The sequence below is a fragment of the Octopus sinensis genome, linkage group LG9 (assembly GCF_006345805.1).
Source record: "Octopus sinensis linkage group LG9, ASM634580v1, whole genome shotgun sequence".
Classification (NCBI taxonomy): domain Eukaryota; kingdom Metazoa; phylum Mollusca; class Cephalopoda; order Octopoda; family Octopodidae; genus Octopus; species Octopus sinensis.
In genome coordinates, this window is record NC_043005.1 from 412,935 (window position 1) to 439,475 (window position 26,541).

Sequence of the window (26,541 nt, forward strand, 5' to 3'; positions counted from 1 at the left end):
CTAAAGAACAAGGTAAGAAAATTTTTATAAATCTCTTAAATAAAGCTCAAATAATATCAACAAATAAAGGAATTTGCTGACCAACTAACCTTTCCGCCTACTGTCTTTTCTGAACTCTAGATAATCAAATTTCTAAGCTTAAATCTTCATGACCTAAAGCTGATATGCTTAAATAAACACACCGAATCACAAAATTTTACATGTTGGACAGAACGCTGCACAATAACTTCTAACTTCATAAAACAAACAAGTTAAGTACAGATAGCAACAACAACAATAACTCAACCTACTTACTTAGCTGCAGAATAACTTATAACTTCTCACCTACCTTCATTTTCTTGTGAACCCTAAAAAACAAGCTCAGAAGCTGACACACATAAACAGACACACCTGATTGCAATGTTGTACACATGCCACTGAACTCTAAACAATAACACAACTCCAACGTTTATTAATAAAAATCTACTGTAATATTATTGTATCAAACCTCGTCATACAACCAGAGCTCCATCTACAGCAGAAAAAAAAACCCAAACTTACTGGAGACTATATATGACCCAGAATATCTGAGTCCGCGGAAGGCTAAAACTTCAAAGTCACTGACAACACTATTCTTGTAATATATATATATATATATCACCGTGATCACTGTGACCGACCAGGCTATCAGATGTTGCTACATATCGCTGGTCACAATGCGCTTCGCATTATTTTAGCCTTCAAATGACGCCACCTCGCTGGCTAAGCGAGCAGGCCAATATATATATATATACGTTCAGCAAAATTTAGATTCAAATGAACATGGTACTTCAGTTAGATGCGCCAGAATTTTGTACGGTGTTATCCATATAAATCCATGGGGTGATTATAATCAAAATAAGCAACAAGAATATCTTCAGTAATTTGGTACGATCGTTTCACGCTACTTCATTTTATTAAGCATTGTAAGTATTACAACAGTTTTAAAATGTTGAGCAATCATCAGCCATTAATAGAGGTTTTCCATCAATACATATACTTATTTTCTTGTTAATTGATAATATTATAAAGCGGGTAGATATACGGACAGAGATGTTGATTTGAATGTTAAGAACATTAAGGTCTTAGAATTTATCTTCTGACTGAAGAATATTCTTTAAGTTATATGGAAATGCTAGAAAGTGGGGAGGGATGTTCTGTTGGATGGAGACAAAAGAGATTTTCTATTTATAGAAGTAGGTAGGGGTGAAATGTCAGAAATTATTCCTAAAGAAAATTAAAGTGGAAGGGGTTATATTGTCTTAGAGGCTGTTTACTCCTATTTGGCAATGCGATTTTGTATCAAGAAAACTAGGTCAATGCTAAATGATCACAATGGCCATCCATAAACTAAATAGTTACAGAAAATACAGAGATTCCTTTATACTTATACAAACATATACAAATATGCATCCGCTTTAATCTATAAGATTATACTTGGCTAGTAGGGGTTGATTATTTCAATAAGTTGGATTAAAAGAGAATTATAAATCTAATATTTATTAAGATCGTACCAGATTACCGAAGATATTCTTGTTGCTTATTTGGATATATATATATATATATATATATATATATATATATATATATATATATATATATATATATATATATATATGAAAGGAGGTGCGAAAATGCAATTTTAAAAGATGTCTATTCACTTGACCGGTTTCACTTTTTTAGAAAAAGATTATCAAAAGTAAACTGTAAAGCTTTGTTGTGTTAAGTACTGGTTGTCACAAAAATATTACAATATATATATATATACATTCTTTGATAATAATAAGAACATGTTAAAAACAGTTTACAATGAAAAATCTTGGGAAAATATAAAAAAAAGTTCATTAAAATATTGGGCACAAAAAATTACAATACATATATACATTCTTTGATAATAAGAAAATGTTAAAAACAGTTTACAGAAAAAATTTTTTTTGAGAAATTATATATATATATATATACATATATATATACTCTTTTACTCGTTTCAGTCATTTGACTGCGGCCATGCTGGAGCACCGCCTTTTAGTCGAGCAAATCGATCACAGGACTTATTCTTTGGAAGCCTAGTACTTATTGTATTGGTCTCTTTGCCAAACCACTAAGTTACGAGGACATAAACATACCAGCATCGGTTGTCAAGCGATGTTTGGGGGACAAACACAGACACAAATATATGCACACACACATACATATATAAATGTATATATACACATATATACGACGGGCTTCTTTCAGTTTCCGTCTACCAAATCCACTCACAAGGCTTTGGTCTGCTCGAGACTATAGTAGAAGACACTTGCCCAAGGTGTCACGCGGTGGGACTGAACCCGGAACCATGTGATTGGTAAGCAAGCTACTTACCACACAGCCAATACTAGTAATATCAAATATATTTGTATATGCAAACATGTGCATATATATGTGTGTTACACACACATACACACATACATATGTAAGTCAATGTATGTATACATATATACCCATGTATATCTATGTGTGTGTGTATATATATATATGCATATATGTATACATACGTATAAATGTGTGTATGCGTCTGTGTGTGTATACACATATAGATATATACATGTATATATATATGATATAGGTGTGAATGTACACACACATACACACATATAGATATATAAACATGGGTGTACACATATAAATGAATAGATATGCTTACATTAATGTAGATACATATGCGTTTAAATAAATATTTATGGGGGTAGATGGACGGGTATTTATATGTGTATGTGTGTGTGTGTGTGTGTGTGTGTGTGTGTGTGTGTGTGTGTGTGTGTGTGTGTGTGTGTGTGTGTGTGTGTGTGTGTGCGTGCGTGCGTTCAGCATCTACCTTACCCTTTACAAACCAGTTTTATCATTCCCTCCTATCCAATGGTCATTGTTTGGTCGACCCAAGCACCAGGATTTATAAGTTTCTTGAATGCGAAACTGCAAAAACATAGATTCAGGAGAAAAAATGTATTAATTCACATAATAATACTGTAGAGAGGAATATTTTTAATATATATATATATAATAAAAAACGATTACCTATGTACTAATTAGTTTCACTCGTTAATATTTACGTATATGGACATGCAAACATCTGCAAGATCATCAGCATCTGTCGTTAATTTTAAATAAAAAAATGTTCTCTAACCGGTAAATTGACTGCTGTAGTTTATTAACTGCAGAGTAATTCCCGATCTCAGCGCGCCAAAGTGAAGGCATTTGAAAGATACCCATACATATAATTTGTAGAACTTTATACATGCTGAATTGCGGTTGAGCGTTCTGTATCTAGTTCTGGAAATTGTGTTTTATAAAATTTACGGCAGCGAATTCGTGACGAACCCTTTTTCTTTTCACTGTCGTTTTTTCACTTCATCTTTTTTACAGCGGCCCTCTCGATCTATACCTGTTGTTGTGCTATTTCCTTCATATCTTCGTTACCAGCTCCTTCACTCTCTCTTTCAGACCTTCCTCTTCCTATTTCCCCTCTCCTTTTTCATATCTTCTTTCGTTTTCCGCTTCCCTCTCCCTTCCTTTGTCTCTCTTTACACCTATCTCTCTCCCTCTCTTTTCCATATCTTTCTCCTTTTCTCATCTCTTTCCCTCATTCTGTCTCTCCCTCCCTTTGTCTTTTTCTACATCTACCTCTCTCTCTCTCTGTTTCATAACTCTCACTTTTCCTCTCCTCTCCCTCCATTTCATATCTTCCTCCTTTTCTCACTTCTCTCTCCCTTCTTTTGTCTCCCTCTACATCTACCTCTTTCCCTCTCACCTCACCCTCTCCCTCATATACTTCTCTTCTCACTCCGTCTCTCCACATCCTTCATTCTCTCATAAGACAACATAAGACAACACAATATAGTCACATGCAATACATATCGCCCACCAGATGGTCCAAACCACATAGGCAAGTTTGACGATTGCCTCACAAGAATTAAAGAAATCCTCATGAAACTGGAACACCACGTGAGCGTATTTCTTATGAGTGATTTCAACTTCCCCAACGTCAAATGGCCCGAAGGACTCATGCTTTCAAGAATGACTCATTGCAGGCAAGCACAGGTGGAGTCCCTGCTCAACCTCACTAATGACCTATTCACGGAGCAAGTTGTACTTAGACCAACTAGGGCGAATAACATTTTGGATCTCTGCTTCACAAATAATATGGACATCGTTCATGGTGTGAAAATGACGCCGACACTAGTTTCGGATCACAACATAATAGAAATGTCTATGTATGGACCAAAAGTAGCTAGAGAAATACAGTCTTAAGGAAGCACCCAGAATCTCTCCAATCGGAACCAGAAATATGTCCCACAGCATAAGGCCAACACAAAAAGGAACAAGATTCCAAGGAAGAGGAAGATCCTCATGAGACGACGGACGAAGGATGCAAATAACCTCAACCAACATTCCAAAAGTGGTGAAAGGTCCCGCCTAAAAACAACACTGATGGAGAGTGAAAAAAGGCTGTGTGTGAGAGAGAGAGAGCAGTAGTAGAAGTGGTCGTTGTAGTGATGGTGGTGGCAGTGGCAGGAGTGATAGGAATGATATTACAAACAACTGGGGTTTTTTGTATGTTTCTGAATGGCCTTCCAGGCTGCAATTGCTTTGGTTTCAGCGCATCATATCAGATCAAAACATCTGCTACGCAAGTACGTCTCCGATAATAAAATTCAAAAATATCTGTTAGAAAATGGTGTACTTATTCATTAAAATAACAAGAAATAAAAAGCACTTACTCGTTGATAAGCATAAGTAAATAAGTGTGAGGGGCCAAAATTTTGAAGAGTGGATGCGTCGGAAATATATTCCTATGCATGTGAGCAATGACAATTTGCATCAGCATATGGGTTAAACCTGAAAAAGAATATTATTTTCATCTTGTATTTAACATCATATATGCGATAAGCGATTTAAAACGAATACATTTTTATAGTTTTTTGCTGTTTTACTGGCTTCAGTGTTACAGGGGTGACCACAATGGAGCAATGCTTTCATGGGTTTTTAGTCCTAGTCTTCTATAAATTTAATTTATTAATATCTAGATTGTTTTATAGGAAGCCTGACTCGAGTTCACAACTATCTATCTATCTATCTATCTATCTATCTATCTATTTTTCTTCTTTTTTCATATCTTTTTTCTTTTGTTCCTTTTCCTTTTCATTTTTTTCTTTTTTCTTTTTATTTTTTCTTTTATTTTATCTATTTTTTTTGTTCTTTTCTTCTCTTTTACGATCCCTCTTGATCGAAAACCTACGCCACCCTTTTTTTTTTCATCCCCCAAAAGAAAAGCTCTACCTTGTAACTTGTTCCATCTGTGTGCAGCCCTGTGTGGCCAATAAAGAAACTTATCTATCTATCTATCTATCTATCTATCTATCTATCTATCTATCTGTCTATCTATCTATCTATCTATCTATCTATCTACCTGTCTATCTGTCTACCAGTCTGCATGTCTCTGTATCTCTCCGTCTGTCTATCTATCTATCTATCTATCTATACATGTTTGTATGTATGTATTGCAAATTTTATTAGCAATAATATATAGATATTTTGTTATTTTATGGTTAATTTTCCATAATATTTTCCCAGAAAATTTGGAGATGTTCCTTATAAAGTATTCATCATGCATAAATTACTGTCACCGACAGTACAATGCATCTCTACGACTTCCAAGGAGGAGGAAGTGGACCAGCGAAGGAAACAGGATAGTGATGCAGTGCTACTTAGAAAGTGAACCTAAAAGAAGGGGCCATAGAAAATGGGTGTTGATACTTTGGGTAGAGAAGGGTATGTTTCAAGTAACTGAGCTGAGATCAGTAGATCAGGCTAATGAAGTGGATGAGAGAAACGGAGGGGAGAAGAGATCAGTTCAGAACTGGAAAAGAAAGACCAGACAGTGGGAAAGACAAACAACGACATAAGAGATACAACTGAAACAAAAGAAGAACCCAAAGGAAAAAAATAATAACAATAAGGAAGGGACAACTGGCTTTGAGTGATTTGAGTGATTTAAGTGGGGAAGATCAGAATATTTTAGATGAGTTTCAGGAAATAAATGAGTAAAGAAACAAGAAAAAGATTTCCAGCATTAAAAGACATCAACAGAAGGAAGCTACAAGAAGTGACTTGGAAAGTAGATTCTGTTGTCAGTTGGATAGGATAGATGCTAAAAATATAGGAGACACTAACTTATTGATCTGTGCAGGAGGGGTAGTAGTAGTTGCCACAAGATTAGATATTCCACTGGGTAAGATTAGAAAAGAGCAAATGTGGAAAAGGAGACTACAAAACAAAGTGGAGACTTTAAAACAAGACCTGGGTAGAATAGAAGCCTGGAAACTGAACAAGTTAGGAAGCACAAGATACAAATCTTCCCTTGAGAAAAGATACCTAGGCAAGAAAGCATTTGGGACAATAATAGAAGATTTGAAACAGCGTATCATAGCAGTAGCAGGCAGCATCTCCAGTTATAAGAAAAGAATAGATCTGTATCAACAGAATAGATTATTTGAGACAGACCAGAGGAGATTTTATAACCAAATAAAGATGAGAAACCTAATGCAAAAGAAGCTAGAAAGTTTTGCAGTAATATTTGGGATAGACCAAATGCAGTATGGTTAAAGAAAGTGAGGAAAGAAGCAGTGAGTGAGAAACAGCCAAATCTATGATTAGCTACTCTCTTTTACTCTTTTACTTGTTTCAGTCATTTGACTGCGGCCATGCTGGAGCACCGTCTTTAATCGAGCAACTCGACCCTGGGACTTATTCTTTTGTAAGCCCAGTACTTATTCTATAGGTCTCTTTTGCCGAACCGCTAAGTTACGGGGACATAAACACACCAGTATCGGTTGTCAAGCAATGCTAGGGGGGACAAACACTGACACACAAACACACACACGCATATATATATACATATATACGACGGGCTTCTTTCAGTTTCCATCTACCAAATCCACTCACAAGGCTTTGGTCGGCTCGAGGCTATAGTAGAAGACACTTGCCCAAGGTGCCACGCAGTGGGACTGAACCCGGAACCATGTGGTTGGTAAACAAGCTACTTACCACACAGCCACTCCTGCGCCTAGTGTATTAAGTGTTAGGAAAAATGCCGAATTGGATGGCGCCAGGACTAGAGTTTGTTCAAGGGTAATGGCTAAAGAAATTTAGTAGTTTACATGAAGGTGGATGAGGGAATAATTCCAGGATTGCCTTAATGGAAGAATAATACCAGATTAGATGGCTAGAGGGAGGACACAACCCCTTATGAAAGATAAAAGCAAGGGTAGTACAGCTAGCAATTATAGACCAATCACTTCCTTACCACTAGTGTGGAATCCGTTAACAAGAATGCTTTCAGAAAGCATTTACGAGCACCTTGACAACCAGAACCTACTACCAGAAGAACAGAAAGGTTGCAGAAAGAAGGCTAGAGGAAAACATGATCTATTATACACAGAAAAAGCAATCAATACCACCCAATCTAAAAAAAAAAACCTTAAAAATAACCTACAAACAAGATGATTTGCAAAAGTCGGCATTACTTGGAACTGCACGCATATTGTGTAAAGTACTGTCTGTGTGAGGTCCTTGTTGTGACTTGACAAACAGTACAAAACCCCGATAGATACAACATCTTCAATCAACAACCACATGATATTGTATAATGTGCGGCGACGTCTATAATAATAATAATAATAATAATAATAATAATAATAATAATAATAAATCACGAGAGACGAAAGAAGCTTCATTCTATCATCAAGGAAAGCAAAAAATTTGCTATTGATCTCGTGCAGGATACCCAAACTGAACAACCCGAGGGAAGTACGGCAACTATTGTTGCAAAGAAGGTGAAAATGATGGCAATGAAAAAAGCGCACGAGCAATTGGCTGATAGGTGGGAGGAGAAACCTCTGCACGGCAAATATGTGACCCGCAGCAAACAAGCTGATGTTGACCAGAAGCAAACCCATCAGTGGCTGCGGAGCTCAGGGCTAAAAGCAGAGAGCGAAGGTTTCATCCTGGCTGCTCAAGACCAAAGCCTATTAACCCGGAACTACCAGGCCAATGTGATGAAAAATGGAGCAGACCCAAAATGCCGATTCTGCAACGACATGATTGAAACAGTGGACCACCTAATCTCTGGATGTAAAGTCTTAGCACCAGTGGAGTATAAATTAAGACATGACAGAGTTGGCCAATATCTCCACTGGCTAATAAGTCGGCATTACAATATCAAAACTGCCGACAAGTGGTATAATCACCACCCTGAGGCTGTAACTGAAGGAGAAAATGTAACCATTCTGTGGGACTTTCCAGTACATACAGACCGAACCATCAAGGCCAATAAACCAGATATTGTTGTGAAAGACCAAAACAATAAAGTTTGCTTATTGATCGACATGAGCATCCCCTGTGATCATAATATCTCAGCGAAAGAGTTTGACAAGCTCAGAAAATATAAAGACCTACTCGTTGAAATTGAGAAAATGTGGCATCTCAAGGCGGTTACAATACCAGTGATCGTAGGAGCACTAGGAATGATCAAGAAGGGAACCGAAAATTATATGAGAATGATCCCTGGCTTACCATCCCTGCAAGAAGTGCAAAAGATTGTCTTAACTGGTACATCACACGTATTGAGAAGAGCATTGTCGATGTGAGAACTGTTGCTGCTCATGTATTTTAATTAACTTAAAAAAAAAAAAAAAAAAAATGAACGAACTACTGAGTTTGGTTTAATGGCCTACCAATATACACTATGAGTTTCTTTGCCCTAGGAGTCGGGAAGACACTCGGCAAGAAATGGAAGAAAATTTGAAAGAAGAAAAAAAAAGTAATAATAATAATAATAATAATAATAATAATAATAATGGTAATAATAATACTAAACACAGTAGAAAGTGATAAGTGCAGAATCTCAAGGCAACTACAGTACCAGTGATTGTAGGATCTCTAGGAATGATAAAAAAAGGTACTGAAACCTATTTGAAAATGATTCCAGGCTTACCATCCCTACAGGAAGTGGAAAAAATCGTGTTAACTGGTACGGTTCATGTACTGAGAAGAGCACTATCGCTGTGAAAACAACATCCATCCATGAATTTAATATTTATTAATTTTTAAATACATATTTTATCTGTGAATTTGCGCGTGTAATCTGGGAATGCATGCAATGCCCTTCTCTGCCCTAGGTGTATGGAAAACACTTGTCGAGAAACGGAAGAAAATTTGAAGAAGGAAAAACATAATAATAATAATAATGATAATGATAAAAATGATGATGATGATGATGATGATGATGATACTAATAATAATAATAATAATTATAATAATAATAATAATAATCATAATAATAATAATAATAATAATCATAATAATAATAATAATAATAATGAACAGGTATGGGAAGACATCTCAATCGCCAACCTGAGGAGAATACTAACGAAGGCTCAGAAGTGGAAATCCCCTGATATTGATAGTGTACCAAATTTCTGGCTCTCATCACTCTCGTCCGCACACAAAATGTTAGTAATTTCTCTATATATAAACGGCAAAATGTCTGTGTGTGTGTCCTTTATAGAGATCCACAATTTTTCAGTTAGTGGGTTCGCACTTTCTATGATCATTTCAAACCGTCCAAGGGTGGTCGTGCACATCTTTACATTTCCCAGTCACCCCGCAAAGGCATTAAAAAATTAATAGAAATGACTATTATGTGAATTTTCTATCCGAAACCCAATCAAAGTGCCCGAAACTTGATACACCAATTGAATGCCAGCTAGCTGTATGTGATTGGTCGGAGATTTGGACAGTACTCGCGTGTACGTGTGCACACACGCAGCTGTATATGCATGCACTAGCACTATATAATAGTATTATGAAAGACCCGGAAAAAACACCCCATTGGATGGCAAATGGTATTATTTACCTCCTCCGCAAAAATAAGAAAACGAAAGACCCAAAAAACTACCGGCCTATAACATGTTTATCTACTACCTATAAGATTTTGACATCTATTCTAGTAGAGAAAACATATACGTTTATGGAAGAGAATAACCTCTTCCCCACTGAACAAAAAGGATGCAGACGAGGCTCATACGGATGCAAAGATCAGCTCCTAATCAATCGCATGATCCTTGAGAACTGCCATAACAAGCGCAGAAAGCTCAGCTCTTCATGGATTGATTATAAAAAAGCCTTTGACAGCATACCGCATTTGTAGATTCTGAAATCGCTGGACATTTTCAAAATTTCTCCTGTGATGTCAAATTTTTTTAAGTATATGTCACTATGGAACACGAAGCTCCAATTATATCATTCTAATGGAGTATTGCGCTCAAACAATATTAGCATAAACTGTGACAGTGTTCCACCGGGCAGGCTCACAGATACTGGTCCGACTCCAGCCTGTCGTTACCCAGCAATGGACCAGCACACATGGCATAGACGGAACACAGAAATCAATGCTGTTGTCATGGAGTATTACTACCTGAGCAACTCTGTAGACGAAAAAGGGGTTCATATAGGGGATACTGACAGAATATGCATGATCAACTCACGGAACAGAGATTATGTGATCAAGCTAGAGCAATGAGAAAAAATCGTTGGTTCACAAAAGTAGAACTCGAAGCTATCAAAAGACAGTTATTGGAAAACAGCAGCAGAGGAAACGATGAAAATACAGTTCCTACAGATAAAAGTAATCTCATAGCAGAAAACAGTGTTGAAATCTCTAATAAACCACAGTAAAAGAACAGTGATAGCTTGCTCGATGAGAGACATATAGATGGTTTGAGAGAAGACAATAAAACTAATGGTGACATTACAGATGGGCCTTCGACAGAATAAAGGCAAGGCTACAGGAGATTGATAGCGACATTATTTGCAAACTTAAAAAAGCTGATCGATGGAAATTGAACCAAGAAACGAAAAATGTCAATGAAATTCTGAAATACATCAGAACAAACAACATCATAGAAACAAATAATTTGATCAAAGCAGCAAGTATTGTTGTAGCAGAAAATGTGGTGTCGATGTCAAGAAAAAGAAACATAATGGGAGTGACAAAAGAAAAGATCCATGGTGGAAAAGAAGAATACAGGCGAGGTTAGATATGCTCTCGAATGACATTTCTGAGTTAGGCTGAAATGAGAAGGGGGAAATTAAAAGCGAACAAAAATACAGGGCATTGAAAAGGAAGTATAATATTGAAAGAAAGGGCCTGAAAGTGGTAATGGAGGAACTGAAACAGCGCCTCATTGCAAAGAAAGCAAAGATGGTAAGATAGAGCTAAAGTGTGAAGGGTTACCACCAGAATAGTTTATTCAGAGTAGATCAGAAGAGATTCTATAAAGAAATAAATGGAGGATGTACAGATGAAAATTTGATACCAGATAACATTGAAAGTCAGAGGTTTTGGAATGACATCTGAAGCAAAGACAAGGAGCACAAGAAGGATGCTGAATGGTTGCAAGAACTGAAACAAACAGTAGCCTGTCCAAAACAGGCAGAAATAGTCATTTCAGTTAAGGAAGTGAAGAAATCAGCAAAAAAAAAAATGAGCAACTTGAAGGCCCCGGGACCAGATGGAGTTCAAGGCTACTGGATCAAAAGATTTGGTGAATGTCGTGCATGAATAGCTGCGCAACTCAACACTTTGTTAAATGCCGACCAAGCAAAACCAGAGTGGGTGGGACATTGGGTAGGACTGTGCTGTGCCTGGAAAACATCGGAAAAGGCAATACGGTAGACAATTACAGGCCGATATCCTGTTTGCCACTTATGTGGAAATTGTTGGTTGGAATAGTCGCAGAGTCAATGTACGGACATCTGGCAAAAAATAGAGTCCTGCCACATGAGCAGAAGGGGTGTAAGCGTAAGTGCCAGAAGAAGACAAAACTGTACTTAGAGACTGCAAGAGGAGGAAAACTAACTTAGCAATGTCACGGATCGATTATCGTAAGGCGTACGATACGATCCCACATTCTTGTGGCAGGAGTAATCGCATGGATACTTTGCAACAAGTATGGACTTGACAGAGCAAAAAAGTGGTACGAACATAAACCCGAAGGCACCATCGAAAATGATAATGCAAAGATCCTATATGATTTTATGATTCAGTTCGACTAGGAGATAGAGAATAGGAAGCCGGACATAGTCTTAATTGAGAAAAAAGCAAACGATGCTGGATGATAGATATAGCATGCCCAGCTGACAACAAAGTATGTGATAAGGAAGAGAGAAAAGTCGAGAGATATGACAGGTTAGCTTGGGAAGTTAAGCAGTTGTGATCGCTGAATAAGGTGGTAGTAGTACCAATAATTGTTGGAGCCCTGGGGACAGTGAGTAAAAATCTCGAGAAGTACGTGGAACAAATAGGGGCTGCAATAAGTGTGGAGACTTGCAGAAAACAGCACTGCTTGGAACCGTTCGAATACTCCGGAAGGTGCTCGAAAAATAAGAGGTGTTACCTTAGTTCACTGGTAGTTTACAGCTGACGCTGTAGTACATCTTCAGTGCTAGAAGCTGTGCAAAGACAATAAAATAATAATAATAACAATCCTTTCTACTGGAAGCCCAAGGCCTTAGAGTTGGGAGAAGGGACTAAGTCGATTACATCGACCCTAGTGCATAACTGGTAATTATTTAATCGAACCCGAAAGGATGAAAGGCAAAGTCGACCCCAGCGAAATTTGAACTCAAACAACAACAACAATAATAATAATAATAATAATAATAATAATAATAATAATAATAATAATAATAATAATACCCAAGTGCACAACACATTGATGATAATTGGCATCAGCCATATTGTACCACATTTTAGCAAGAGTCCAAACGCTTTCATCGTCTGTTGGAAGAAAGACCTAAAAGAAAGTGGTAAATGTCAATATTTCATAAGTAAATATTTGAACATCGAAATGAAATTAACTGGAACACACAGACATATAGACAACCAGATCAACGCATACGCATAGATATCCAGCATGGTTGCATAGACATGCAAATCTCATGGGAAGTTGATTTCCTCAAAGAATTGTAACATACATAGGATATAGGGAGAAGTAAGAAGAAAAATAAGCGGAAATGCACATTGGAACTCAAAAAAAGTAAAGGCTTTTTATGAAAAGTAACGATAGATATATACAATTAGATGAACTGAGGTAGGAATAAAAGTAATGAAAGTCATTATTGTGAATTGTTAAAGAGATTCAAAAGCATACCGGTTTCGTAAAATTATTAATCATTGCTTTGAATGCACACCGATCACTGCACGGTGTCAGGTCTACTAGTCCCTGAGTAAAAAGATGTGTAAGGGAGATAAGTAGTTCTGGATTTGGTGCAATTAGGGTAGAAATATATCTTTAATGTGAATGGTATATGGGATGTATGGGGATTAGTGGTATTAATTGAAAGGTTAGTAATGTTCTGTATTATATTATGTATTCATATTGAGTTGTGGAATATATTTATTAATGAAAGTTGCCTCTTTATTCATTCTTTGTTGTACTGAGGTATTCTGTGAACATTGATAGAAGGGGAAAATTAGGATTAAGATTCCTAGCACACCTTTCTATATGTTCCCTAACCTGTATCCGTCTGTATTTTGTGTGTCGGATTTGTTCTTTGTCTTAGTGACATTCCTGTTTGCCCAATATATTGATTACCGCACCCTAAGCGTGTAATGGCATAGATTAGGTTTTCCGAAGCACAGGTAAACTTTGACTTTATCTTAAATATTTCACCTTGTTTAAAGTGGAACTCTGTACCCGCCAAAAGGTGGGGGCATGTGCCACAGTTAGATCGTCCGCATTTTTTCACTTTTGGTTCCTTTGTAATAGATATAGTCTTGCGTTGGTTAATATTATTTTTAATGATTTCGGTTGCATTTTGCTCTTGATAATTTTGTGTGAGCCTAAAATTTTGTTCATTGTTTTATCTCCTGTGAGAATGGATAGATTTTGTATGATGATGGGTTTATATAAGATGTCTGTTTCGATATGGCTATTGACTATTTTAATTAGGATGTCAAGAAAAGGAAGTTGTTTATTGCTGTGGTCCATGCTGAATTGTATGTTGCTATTGATATCGTTGTGCATTATTTTGAAATCGAGGAGTTTGTCAATGCTATCTTTCCAAAGTATAAAGCAATCATCTAAATAACTCTTCCAGTGATGCCCTGGATTTGTAGACTTCGAATCTGCTTTCTCCTTTCTTAATTTCTCAAGACTGGTACGTAGGCAGTGTATTACATATCCCAGTTACCCAATAATTACATGTATAAACCTATTATGTCGCACGTTCGGATGACCTCTAATCAACTCAACTCTCGACGTCTAGACTTCTCCCTCTATATCTACATATTGGGCTAGCCTACTTCATCGTCTGGGGGCGTCCACACAACACCTCCCTCTTTTGAGTTTTTTAAACCCGAATTTATCAATTTTATTTCCTCGGTGAGAATCTGGCATATCTTGTTCTCTTAGCGTTAATTTCCATCATTTCTGTAGGTTTTCTCTTCCTGTTCGACCTACGTGTCGGTTCTGCTTTTGCTTGTGGTTCTGGGATCCCGAACACTTTTGCTTGTGGTTTTGGGACCTGGAACAAATCATACCATAAATCTATTCTTCTCGCCTCTCTTGGTTTTTGGTATATCTTTTTCTAATCGGTTTAAATGCCTTCTGTGTTCATATTTTGGTCCTTTTACCATGTACATCACATTACCCAGACGTCCAGTTATACTTCCTTGTTCCCAGTCCTGTTTTTCGTTACTATATATTTTAAAATACGCTTTGTCACCTGTGTTAAAAACTTCGTTTTTCTTCCCGAATTTTCTATTTTCTATTTCTGTTCGGCAACCATTTGTCAAAAATAGAACGAATTTTTCTGGAAAACATCAAATCTGCGGATGAGCTACCCGACTCTGCATTTGGATTCGGTGTTATTCACTTGCAAAAACTTTGTCATATTTGTATCTTCAAAGATTTCCCGTCAGGTCTTCCCTAAGGCTCTCTTGAATGTGTTGACGAATCTTTCCGCTAACCCATTTGACCTTCGATGGTATGGCGGAGTTAACACATGCTTCATTTGAACCGACTTACAGAATCTTTCGAACTTTTTCGCCGTGAATTGTGTACCATTATCCGACACGATCGTATCTGGCACTCCATAACGAGCGAACAGTTCTTCCAAGAAGTCAATAGTCACACTTGTGTTTGGCCTTGAACATTTACACACTTCAGGCCATTTGGAATAGCTATCCACCACAATGATATAATGAGAGCCATTTATTGGTCCTGCGAAATCCACATGTTGTCTAGACCATTCCGAATCCGTTTTTGGCCACGGCTAAATCTGCACTGGAGGCGCCTTTGCTGCCATAGCGCATCCCCTACACTGTTTTACCAGTCTCTCAATTTGCTTGTCCACATTCGGCCAATAAACGTAACTTCTAATAAGGCTCTTCATCCGGACAATCCCCGGATGTCCTACATGTAAGTCTTTTGATACTCTGTTTTGCAGTACTTAAGGTATTACCACTCTTTTTGCATATAATAATACCTCATCACACACTAAACATTTTTTAATCTTATTTATGAACCTATCATTTCCCGATTTTAATTTAATTTCTTCCAGCGTTACCGGCAAATTACGTACTACTTTGTACAAAATGTTCTTCAGTTCCATTTCTAGTTTTAACTATGCAATCACCGTATCTTCAAAAGGTTCCTCATATTTTGGAATTAGCCTAGACAACCCGTCTGCGTGTCCCATTTTCATTGATAGCAAAAACTCCATATGGAAATCGTAATTCAACAGAGTAGTTCCCCAGCACTATAAGCGGTTTGCTGAGTGCGTGGGGATATCCTTTTTCGAACCAAAAATAGACAATAACGGTCGGTGATCCGTTTGCAGTGTAAACTTCTTCCCATGTAAGAATTTATGGAAATTTATTACTGCGAAGATTAATGATAACGCCTCTTTTTCAATCTGGCTGTAGTTTCTTTCTGCTGGTAATAGAACTCTCGATGCATGTGCAATAGCTTTGATTTTACCATCATTAAATTTATGCAATATCACAGCTCCTACACCATATTCATTGGCATCCGATGCCACAATTATTTTCAGATTTGGGTCGAAATCAGTTAATGATAACTCTGATGTTAACTGCTTTTTAATTCCTCGAATGATTTCTGACATTCGTTTGTCCAGCTCCATTTCGAGTCCTTCTTTAGCAACTTATTCAACGGAACTCTTAGCTCATACATTTTAGGTATGCACAACTGGTAATAACTTACCAAACCTAAAAATGCTTGTAGTGTTGTTTTGTTAGTGGGAGCAGGCATTTTTTTATCGCGTCGATCCTAGAAGGGTCCGGTTTCCGCCCGTTTTCATCGATCACCTGTCATAAGTACTTTATTTTTATCAAGAAAAATTCCCATTTATCCTCCCTTACTTTGAACCCGTAATCACACATTCGTTTGGAAACCTCTTCTATATGTTCAATATGTTGGTCCCTTGATTCACTTTTGATCAATATGTCATCCAAGCATGGGACCGCGAACTCACAATCTGCTAGCATAGTATCCATCACTTACTGAAACATTGCTGGTGCGACCTTTACCCCAAATGGCAGTCTTTTGAGACGGTACAGACCTTTATGAGTATTGATTGTTAATACTTCAGCACGTTCTTCATCTACCAGTGATTGGAGGTAGGCCTCTGACAAATCCAGCTTGGCAAAACTTTTCCCACCATTGCACTTAGCAAATATTTCTTCTGGGTTTGGAAGCGGATAATTGTAATTTATTAAACAATCATTAAGACCAGTTGAGAAGTCCACACATACTCTTATCACGTTGTTCTTCTTTTTTATATATAGAGTAGGAGCCGCCCACTCAGAGTAGTCTACTTTTTCAATCAATTCCATGTCTTCCAATCTTTTTAATTCCTTCTCAACTTGATTTAACGCCGCAAAAGGTTCATTCCTTTTCGGTTAGAACATCGGCACCGCATTTTCTTTCAACTCAAACATTACTTTAATTTTTTTACACGTACCGAGCTCTTTCGAAAAAATATCAGGGTACATCTTTTTCAATTTTAATTTCATTTTTTCCGATGCTTTCTCTGACACAGACTGTGATGCCTTCACCTTGTTACATAATGTATTCAGTGATAGATCCTACAGGTCGAATTCATCCTTCCATTAAATCTGTCCCGAACAGATTCATTGTATTCTTAGATACCATTAGTTTACATTTCCGCGTCCTATTTTTAAGTTTTATTTCTGGTGAAATTTCGCTCAAGAATTGAACTCGTTCCGCTGACACACCGTAGAGTATCCTAGTAGTTTTTTTATACAACGATCTGCCTATCTTACTCCATGTTGCCGTATTTATTATCGATGCGTCTGAACCGGTATCTAATTGCATTTTGGTCTGAAACCCATTTATTTCTACCAACACAAATTTTCGGTTTTGTCTGGTATAATTTGCTTTTGTTGAGTAGACTTTCTTCTGTTTTACCATTTTCTTTGACCGGCATTTCGTCTGTATATGTCCAATTTTACCACACTTAAAATAGGTTTTATCTTTTAAGGGGCAATCTTTCCTCAAGTGGCGATCTCCGCAATCATACCACCGTTTTGAATTAAAATTTTTCCTTCTTTCTGTACTTTCTTTACACATTTGTACATTATTATTCCTGTCTTCTATCTTTCTTGTATCATCTCGAAGGTTTAATATTTGTTGGCATTCCTCAACCACTTTCTGCAAAGTGAGTTTCACATCTTGATTCATCTGTGTGGTTACTCTTCTCTGTCCCAAATCACTATGTCAGTTCTATTATGTTTATTGAGGTTTTCACTGGGATATCCCACCAGTGTTCCTTTTTATTATGAGTGGCTATGGCTTTTACCATACTGTGTGTTCTTATTCATTTGACCTCAGAACTATCCTTTCGAGTGATCTCCTTATGCAGTGTCCTGGCTGCAACATTGTCTCATCGGTACATAATACCATGATGACATTTTCGGACAACTGCTTATGAAGAGAAGAGAATAGGAAACTGTTAATGAATCATTGTTAGGAAAGTATCAAAAGTATCTCAGGCAGCCAAGAACCCTGGTGACAAAGTAAAACTACAAAATGACGTGTGTGCAATATAAAAATGGGTTGATGAAAATAACATGCAGTTCAATGCTGATAAGTTTCAAGCACTCCACCATCGGCCCACAAACAGACAACTATAGAAATACATACGAATAGAGGCTAGAGCAATCCCAGAATTAGAATTGGGGTGTGACCTGGGAATGCACATGAGTAGTGATGCAACATTCCATGTGTATATTACCAGGATGGCAAAACTGTGCAGGCGAGTAACTGGACGGGTCCTTAGATCATTCAAAACCACAAATGAAGATACCTAGCTACTCCTATGGAGGACATTTGCCCTCAGTCTTCTGGATTACTGCCCATCCCCCCACTGTGGTCACTGCAGAGCATAATATATTAGTGACGGAACTTGAAGCAATCCAGCACCACTACACAAAGAACATTGACTCGTGAAGCAGATGAGCTGCTACTGGGAAAGGCTACAAGAAGGGAAACTGGAGAGAAGGCGAGGAAGGTATGCAGTGATATGGAAGATCCTGGAAGGTCTAGCTTCCAACTATTAAATACTATACCTATTTCTTTACTACCCACAAGGGGCTAAAGACAGAGAGGACAAACAAGGAGAGACAAACGGATTAAGTCGATTATATCGACTTCAGTGCGTAACTGGTACTTAATTTATCGACCGCGAAAGGATGAAAGGCAAAGTCAACCTCGGCTGAATTTGAACTCAGAACGTAACGGCAGACGAAATACCGCTAAGCATTTCGCCCGGCGTGCTAACGGTTCTGCCAGCTCGCCGCCTTATCTATTAAATACTATACCAACCACCGAAATAGACGGCATTGCTTAGTACCAAAGATACCGTTTTCTTCATCTCAGATAAGGACTCAGTATTGCAACAGCTTAGGCTGTTTAACACCTTCCCAAGGAACCTTAGAGATCTGCAAGGGTTAGATGTGAAAACGTTCAGAAAGCACCTGAACAAATTTCTATCTGAACCCCCAGATGAGCCCACATGGTGACAGGAGGCACAAAGAAGAGCAGCTTCGTCCAACTCGCTTCTTCACCAAAAATAGTACCAAAAGGAGACCCCAAAACATTGAATGGCGGTGCTCCAGCATGGTTCCAGCTTCTGGCTGAAACCAGTAAAAGAATAAAAGTGATACAGAGAATATTGATGTACAGTATTAAGAGTGACACTGTCGTTTGACGTTTAAAGATGTTTCATAGCATTAGCTAATATGTAGGTGAGAATTAAGACTGCTGAGAGCAACAAATATTTAGTGAATAAACACTTAAGCTTTAATCCATTCAATGAGGTGATGGTAGCACAAGCTTACATTGTTTCAACAGATCTACCGAAATAGTGATAAATATGGAAAATCTCTGCTCTGACAGTTAGGTATCAACTGGCTTGTTGAGGTTGTTGAGACTGAGAATTTCAAACAAAACCGAAAGACTCTCAACCTAAAATATACGCAAAAGCAATTGTTAAACAAAACTAATAAAATTATTCTAGAAACACTTACAGGATTTCCTTGTCTTTTGTCTTGTTGCAGTTGTATTGCAATTGGTGTCAAATCGTCGTTTGAATCCAGCATAAATAATGCAATGGGAGCACACATCTGAAATATATATACATGCATATACATACATATGCATACATAACCAGAAAGCAGAAAGCTGATTCGAAGACTACAGATCCAATCCATCACTGGAGCTGTAAACATCTGTAAAACTTTCAAGAAGTTTATCATTTAAATATATATGAGCATATATATGCATGAGAATACGTACATAAAACAAAATACACAGATCTTCACATGTACATACAAACAAAAATACCCAGTTGATGGGTAAATACCCACCATCTGTCCGTTGCCCTTTGCCAGCCCCGTCTGGGACCTGTGCAGGTGGCACGTAAAAAGCACCCACTACACTCACGGAGTGGTTGGCGTTAGGAAGGGCATCTAGCCGTAGAAACACTGCCAGATCAGACTGGGCCTGATGCAGCCTTCTGGCTTCCCAGACCCCAGTTGAACCGTCCAACCCATGCTAGCATGGGAAGCGGACGCTAAATGATGATGATGATGATGATGATGATGTTGAAATTCCAATGAAGGTGTCTTGGATCTGGGTTAGAACCAGCTCTTTCTCTATTGCCAAGAAATCTTGAAATATTATCTACATACACACACTCACACACACACACATGTTAATGTTTTTACTTGTTTTAGTCATTAGACTGCGGCCAAGCTGGGGCACCACATTGAAGAATTTTTAGTCGAATGAATCGACACCAGAACTTGTTTTAAAGCCTGGTATTTATTCTATCAGTCAGTTTTACTTAACCGCTAAGTTACAGGGATACAAACACACCAACATCGATTTTCAAGCAGTTGCGGGGGACAAACACAGTCACAAAGACACACACACACACATGCATATAAGACGAGCTTCTTTCAGTTTCCATCTCTCATCTCCGCACAGAAAACTCTGGTTAGCCAGAGGCTATAATAGAAGACACTTGCCCAAGGTGCCATGGCGCCGCACTGTAGGACTGAACCTAGAGCCATCTGACTGGGAACGACTACTACTGTTATGCTTGGCACTCCACGTAGATTACCATAATCCACTTTACTTCCTGTATAGTCATTAAGTAACTTCTATACCGGGTACTATTACTAGTTATGACCTACAGGGCAAATGTAGATGAAATAAGGATAAACACAAGTTTATATTAGGGTTCCTCTTCGCGTTTGACCATTATGGTTGATTGAAACCCAGAAGTAAATGTTCCAAATGCTTTTTAAATGACCAGCCACAACAAATTACCAGGGACCGTTTTACTGTATTTAGTTAGAGATAACTATGTGAAAAGTTGGAAAGATGACGAGGCATTTTATACTCGTTTTGGAATGCAATGGGATGAGAAGGAAGTGTACAAGGTACAGCAGAAAATGGGTGAGAGATAGAAAAAGTAACTAGAGTAATAAAAAGAGAAAAAAGAAAAGAAAGGAAAAACAGAAGGAAATAAAGAAAGAAGTAAAGAGGAAATTAGGAAGAGATAAAAAGGAAAGAGAGAGAGAGAGAGAGAGAGTAAGAATGATTTGCACAGTTGAAGCAGAAATGAATAAAATATAAGGTATATAATATGTATAAAAAACGAAAACATAAAATATAAATTTACGGAGATGTACTTGCATAGCAAGTGACCTGATCTGAGAGTGTGTGCTGAAATAAAAATAATTGCAGAGTGGAAGGCGTTTATGAGCCATTTAAAAACACACAAAAACCGTTAGATTCACTTCAACATTTAAATTAAATTTGTCAAAATATTTTTGTCGCTTTGAGACCGCGTCCTGTTCACTGACAAAATCCCGTGATGCAGCACGAAAATATTTTGACAAATTAAATTTAAATGTTGAAGTGAATCCAACAGATTTTGTGTGTTTTTAAATGGCTTATAAACACCTCCCACACTGTAATTGATTAAATATATTAAATAAATTAATGGAGAAATAGATAAAGATAGTTAAGAGAGAAAGGAGACAGAGACGAATGTAGAGTGATGGGGAGGGCAGGCGAAAGATGGGGTAGAGGGGAGTGAAAGATAAATGAATGGGAGTCAACTATCTGTGAGTCATTAGTACTTAGGCTGAGGATGAATAGAAACATGAATCCACAAACGATAAGAATTCAAAGGCTATTTTTAGAACGATGCATATTTTTTCATAGCTGGGTAGAAATATTATGTGCATGTATGCTTGTGTGCATATGCATCTTTGTATCTAAGTGTATATGCGTGTATGTGTGTGTGTGTGTGTGTGTGTGTGTGTGTGTGTGTGTGTGTGTGTGTGTGTGTGTGTGTGTGTGTGTGTGTGTGTGTGTGTGTGTGTGACTTACATCATATTCTTTTCTGTGTATAACACCATCCAAAATTTCTAAATCTGTGTAAAACAGACGTTTCTTTTTGATCAATCCTTCCAGTGTTTCTCCTTTCAGAACTGGTTCCATAATCGCTTCATCCACACCAGGTCTACGAGAAAAAGTTTAAAAGCACTCAAAAAATTCAGTGGTAATCAATGGTCGTCTACATTAGAAAAAAACTATTGAGTTGGGTTGATAGATTTTAGATAAATTCATTTGTTTTAGAGAGAAGGAATATGACTTAGATATTAAGGGAACAAATTATTTTATTCATTTAGAAGTAGAAAGAAAACTTAATTAGATCAGCATTCATTCACATTCACTGACCACTAATGATCAGATGAATATCATACCATATAAAGTAAATGGACATATTTAAAAGAAATCTAAAGAAAGGAGAAATATCGTTTCAATTTGAGTAATGAGACCAGCCCATAGCAATACAGTTTTATAATGTTTTTGAACATTACAAGTTTGTATTAACTGAGACGAGTAAATTGAAATTCTAATGATTTTGTCCCAATTCACAAGAAAAGAAAAGGAAAAGAAAAAATCTAAAACTTTGAGGTTTTGGGCAAATTTGTCAAAATCTAACTAATGTAAAATGTAACTAAAATTAACTTTACTGCACTTTTAACTCTGTGATTTCTAATTAAAACCTTTATTTGGAAAATACTTGAATACTTTTCTAAACGACTGTTAATTTGCTTCCGCGATTCAATAACCTGCAATTAGAGGTAAGAATATGGAATATTTCTTCCAAGCAGAGATCACATTTCGAATTCCCAACATTAAACGGCGGAGTGCTATTAATATTTGTCCACTTAATATCATATATATCACCCCTATTCTTTAAAATCCAGATGAATCCACTCAAACTTAAAATTCATTTTCCCCCCATTTTTGAACGAAGAAAGGTGGTTGCGTAAACTTTGTTTAAAATAAGCAGAACAAGAACATATGTAATAATCAGAAGTGCCATCAGTTGTTACTATACATCTAAAAACTAAGCATTTTTACGAGACATTGCCTTCAAGTGGACATACTAATTTGTTCTTATAGTTACGATAATGCTTATTAGTACTAACTTATGCTTGCTACCGGTAGAAATATCATGTACCCCATCTATAATGTTACGTATCACTTTATGGTTATTATCAGTTTCGCTATAGATTGAAGTAGATGTATCATTGCATTTCCTTACTCAGCTCATTTAATTCAGATGAGTGTAGTTTGGGCTCAGCTGCCTCCTTTATACTATCTTCTGTAGTTCTTTAGTGTTTTCGCTACTACTGCTAACTAAATAGTTCATTATCCCACAAGAATCATTCATATTATGTTCCACCTTATCCGTATAGTTATTATTATTACTAGTTATATTACTAATATTTATATTGGTTTTATTATTTGTGCTTACTAGGTTCCTATTAGTTAATTCTCTAACTCTAAAAATTGTACGCTACAATAATTTGGGCTAGGTTCGTACTTGTATTAAAAGCAAATCTAATCGTGTGCCGATTGAAAATCTGACTCTATTTGTTAGATGGTGGAAACTTAATGCAGCGAAAGATTTTGCAGGTATATTTGTGACTATCTGAGTTCCGAAGACTGCATTATAATATAATATATCTGTCTAGATCTAGCTTTTCTTTTAGTGGGTAGGGGTCACTGTTTTTGTTAACAACTTCACTTTTATATCTGTTGTATGTTTTTTAAAATAAATCTATTACTACATTTAGTACGGGATTTACTTAAAATAACATCGTTATCCATTATTCTTATTATTGTGGTGTTTGGCACGATGACTGGACATTTCATTATCTTTGTAGAGCTTTTTGTTTTATGCTCACTTATTTACTTATATCTGCTGGGTTCATAATATTAACCTTATTCAAATTTTATTAAGTCATTCTATGTTTAAGTGATATTAGAACTATAGCCACAGCGTATTTCAAAGCAATCTTTGTTGGCATGTACCCTGAGATTCTTATGATCCCTCACCTAGAATATACTTTAAGAAGGACTTCCAAAAACTTGAATCCTCAGTTCGCTTCATCCAGCCAAACTGAACAAAGCTGCATAGGAATGTCTGCCTCCGATGAATGTGTAACGCAAGTGAATCAACTGAATGCTCATAAATGCCAGATCAAGGGATACTAGGACAGTTATCCAGCAGAAACACGTGTCGGATTGGTATTTGCTGAGAATAACACTTGAATAAATAGATTTTGAAGATGTATAATTCTCCATTCTTCTTTATGATGTCTTCTTGATTCTACATGTGTGTATACAGAACGGGTCTCCAAGCAGTTCGTGCCTATTAAATTCCACTTAGAGAACTACGTTAAGTGACACATGCTCTAGAACCACGCGATTGCCGCTGCCAGTTCTAATAAACCCACTTTTTCTGCTTCTTTACATACTAAAAAAAATTACAAGAAAAGTCTAGGTTTTTCCTGTATTAGAAAATCTGTTTATGGATAAAAAAAACAAACAAACAAACAAAAGAACTGAAAGGGAAATTAATATTAAAACTGTTTTAATATCTGTGGACCTCAGTAATGCCTAGCGAGTCCCAGATATTTAAATTATTGTTTAAATATATAATTGTTCTAAATAAGGATCTGCTGACTTACTTTGAAGGGATTTCTTCACACAATCTTATTAATTTGGGGTTACAACGATTAAGACGTTGATATCCAAACCACGTGTCTTCCTTCCAATGTTTAAGAGAATCCTGTATGTATGACAAAGACAACAAAACTAAACATTGATTTCTAATATAGAAACAAGATTTCCAGTTTTATTTGTAATTGGGAGAAGGTTACATGCTGGCAGGATCGTTAGGGTAGCACACCGGACAAAATGCTTAGTGGCATTTACTCCGGCTTTACATTCGGAGGTCATCTTTTTGTGGTCGATAGAGTAAGTTCCAGTCACTCACTGGAGTCGATGAAATCGACTATCTCCCTCCCCACAACATTTCAAGACTTGTGCCTATCGTAAAGAGGATTTGTAGTAGGAAAGGTATAGTTAAGACCCACTACCAATACATAATTTGCATTTCATTATCGACCCCCAAAGAATCGAAAGCAATCGTGACTTTGGTAGTAATCGGAACGAGACCATAAATAAGTCTTATGAAATACCATAACGAATTTTTGTACGACGCACCAGAAATTACTGTCTATCGACTTAACTTTTGTTTGTCCTTGTAAACCAGAACTCACTGTTCTGAAGCAAAAAAATGTAACTAAACTTACATTAGAGAATTTAGTACTAGAAACAAGATACTTGAGGGAAAATGTGCTTCCCCGCCTCCTCCTATGCCTTCCTTAGATATATATATATGTATATAAATAAATATATATATATATAAATAAATATATATATAAATATATATATATATATATAAATATATATATATATATAGATATATATATATATATATGAATGTTGACCCTACAGAGGGACCAGCTATCCGAGTTGATAGTTCCGTGGTAGCTAAGGCAATTAGAAGCATGAAGACAGGGAAAGCCCCAGGCCCATCAGGAATTACTGCAGAGATGCTCAAAATATCTGGCAGTGTCGGCTATAACCTAGTCACCCGTATAGTCAACCAGGTGATACACGAAGGAGTCATACCCAATGACTGGTGCAGCAGCATACTAGTCAACTGCTACAAAGGTAAAGGTGATGCCCTAGATACAAATAATTACAGAGGTATCAAGCTGTTGGATCAAGTAATGAAGGTTACGGAGAGGGTCATAGCCCAACTAATTAGAGAGAAAGTTAGTTTAGATGAGATGCAGTTTGGGTTCGTGCCAGGGAAAAGTACCACTGATGCTATATTCCTGGTAAGGCAGCTGCAGGAGAAATACCTAGCCAAAGATAAGCCCCTGTACCTGGCTTTCGTTGACATGGAGAAAGCTTTTGATAGGGTCCCCCGATCCCTTATCTGGTGGTCAATGAGGAAACTAGGGATAGATGAATGGCTGGTGAGGACTGTGCAAGCCATGTACAGAGATGCCGTAAGTAAGGTTAGGGTTGGCAACATGTACACAGAAGAATTCAAAGTAGAGGTTGGGGTCCACCAGGGTTCAGTACTCAGCCCCCTCCTATTTATCATAGTACTCCAGGCAATTACGGAGGAATTCAAGACAGGCTGTCCCTGGGAGCTCCTCTACGCTGACGACCTTGCTCTTATTGCTGAGTCACTATCAGAACTGGAGGAGAAGTTCCAGGTGTGGAAGGAGGGTTTAGAATCAAGGGGCCTTAGAGTCAACCTAGCTAAAACCAAAGTACTAATAAGTAGAAAGGTAGACAATCCACAAATATCTTCAGGAAGATGGCCCTGCTCGATCTGTAGAAAAGGTGTAGGTAGAAACTCTATAAGATGTACCCAGTGTAAGCTATGGACACATAAGAGGTGCAGCAATGTCAAAGG

General features: G+C 37.2%; 1 protein-coding gene across 1 annotated transcript in view; it reads right to left on the minus strand.

Annotated features, from left to right (window-relative positions):
• Positions 1 to 2,754: 2,754 nt before the first annotated feature.
• Positions 2,755 to 26,541, minus strand: part of LOC115215753 (polyunsaturated fatty acid lipoxygenase ALOX15B-like) — a 40,430-nt gene continuing 16,643 nt past the window's right edge. The window contains exons 4-9 of the mRNA XM_036505696.1: positions 24,731 to 24,831; positions 22,071 to 22,203; positions 19,694 to 19,789; positions 12,818 to 12,914; positions 4,779 to 4,896; positions 2,755 to 2,973 (exon numbers count right to left, since the gene is read on the minus strand). Of these exons, the coding sequence (XP_036361589.1) occupies positions 2,910 to 2,973; positions 4,779 to 4,896; positions 12,818 to 12,914; positions 19,694 to 19,789; positions 22,071 to 22,203; positions 24,731 to 24,831 (609 nt within the window). The 3' untranslated portion in view covers positions 2,755 to 2,909. The remainder of the gene's footprint in view (positions 2,974 to 4,778; positions 4,897 to 12,817; positions 12,915 to 19,693; positions 19,790 to 22,070; positions 22,204 to 24,730; positions 24,832 to 26,541) is intronic.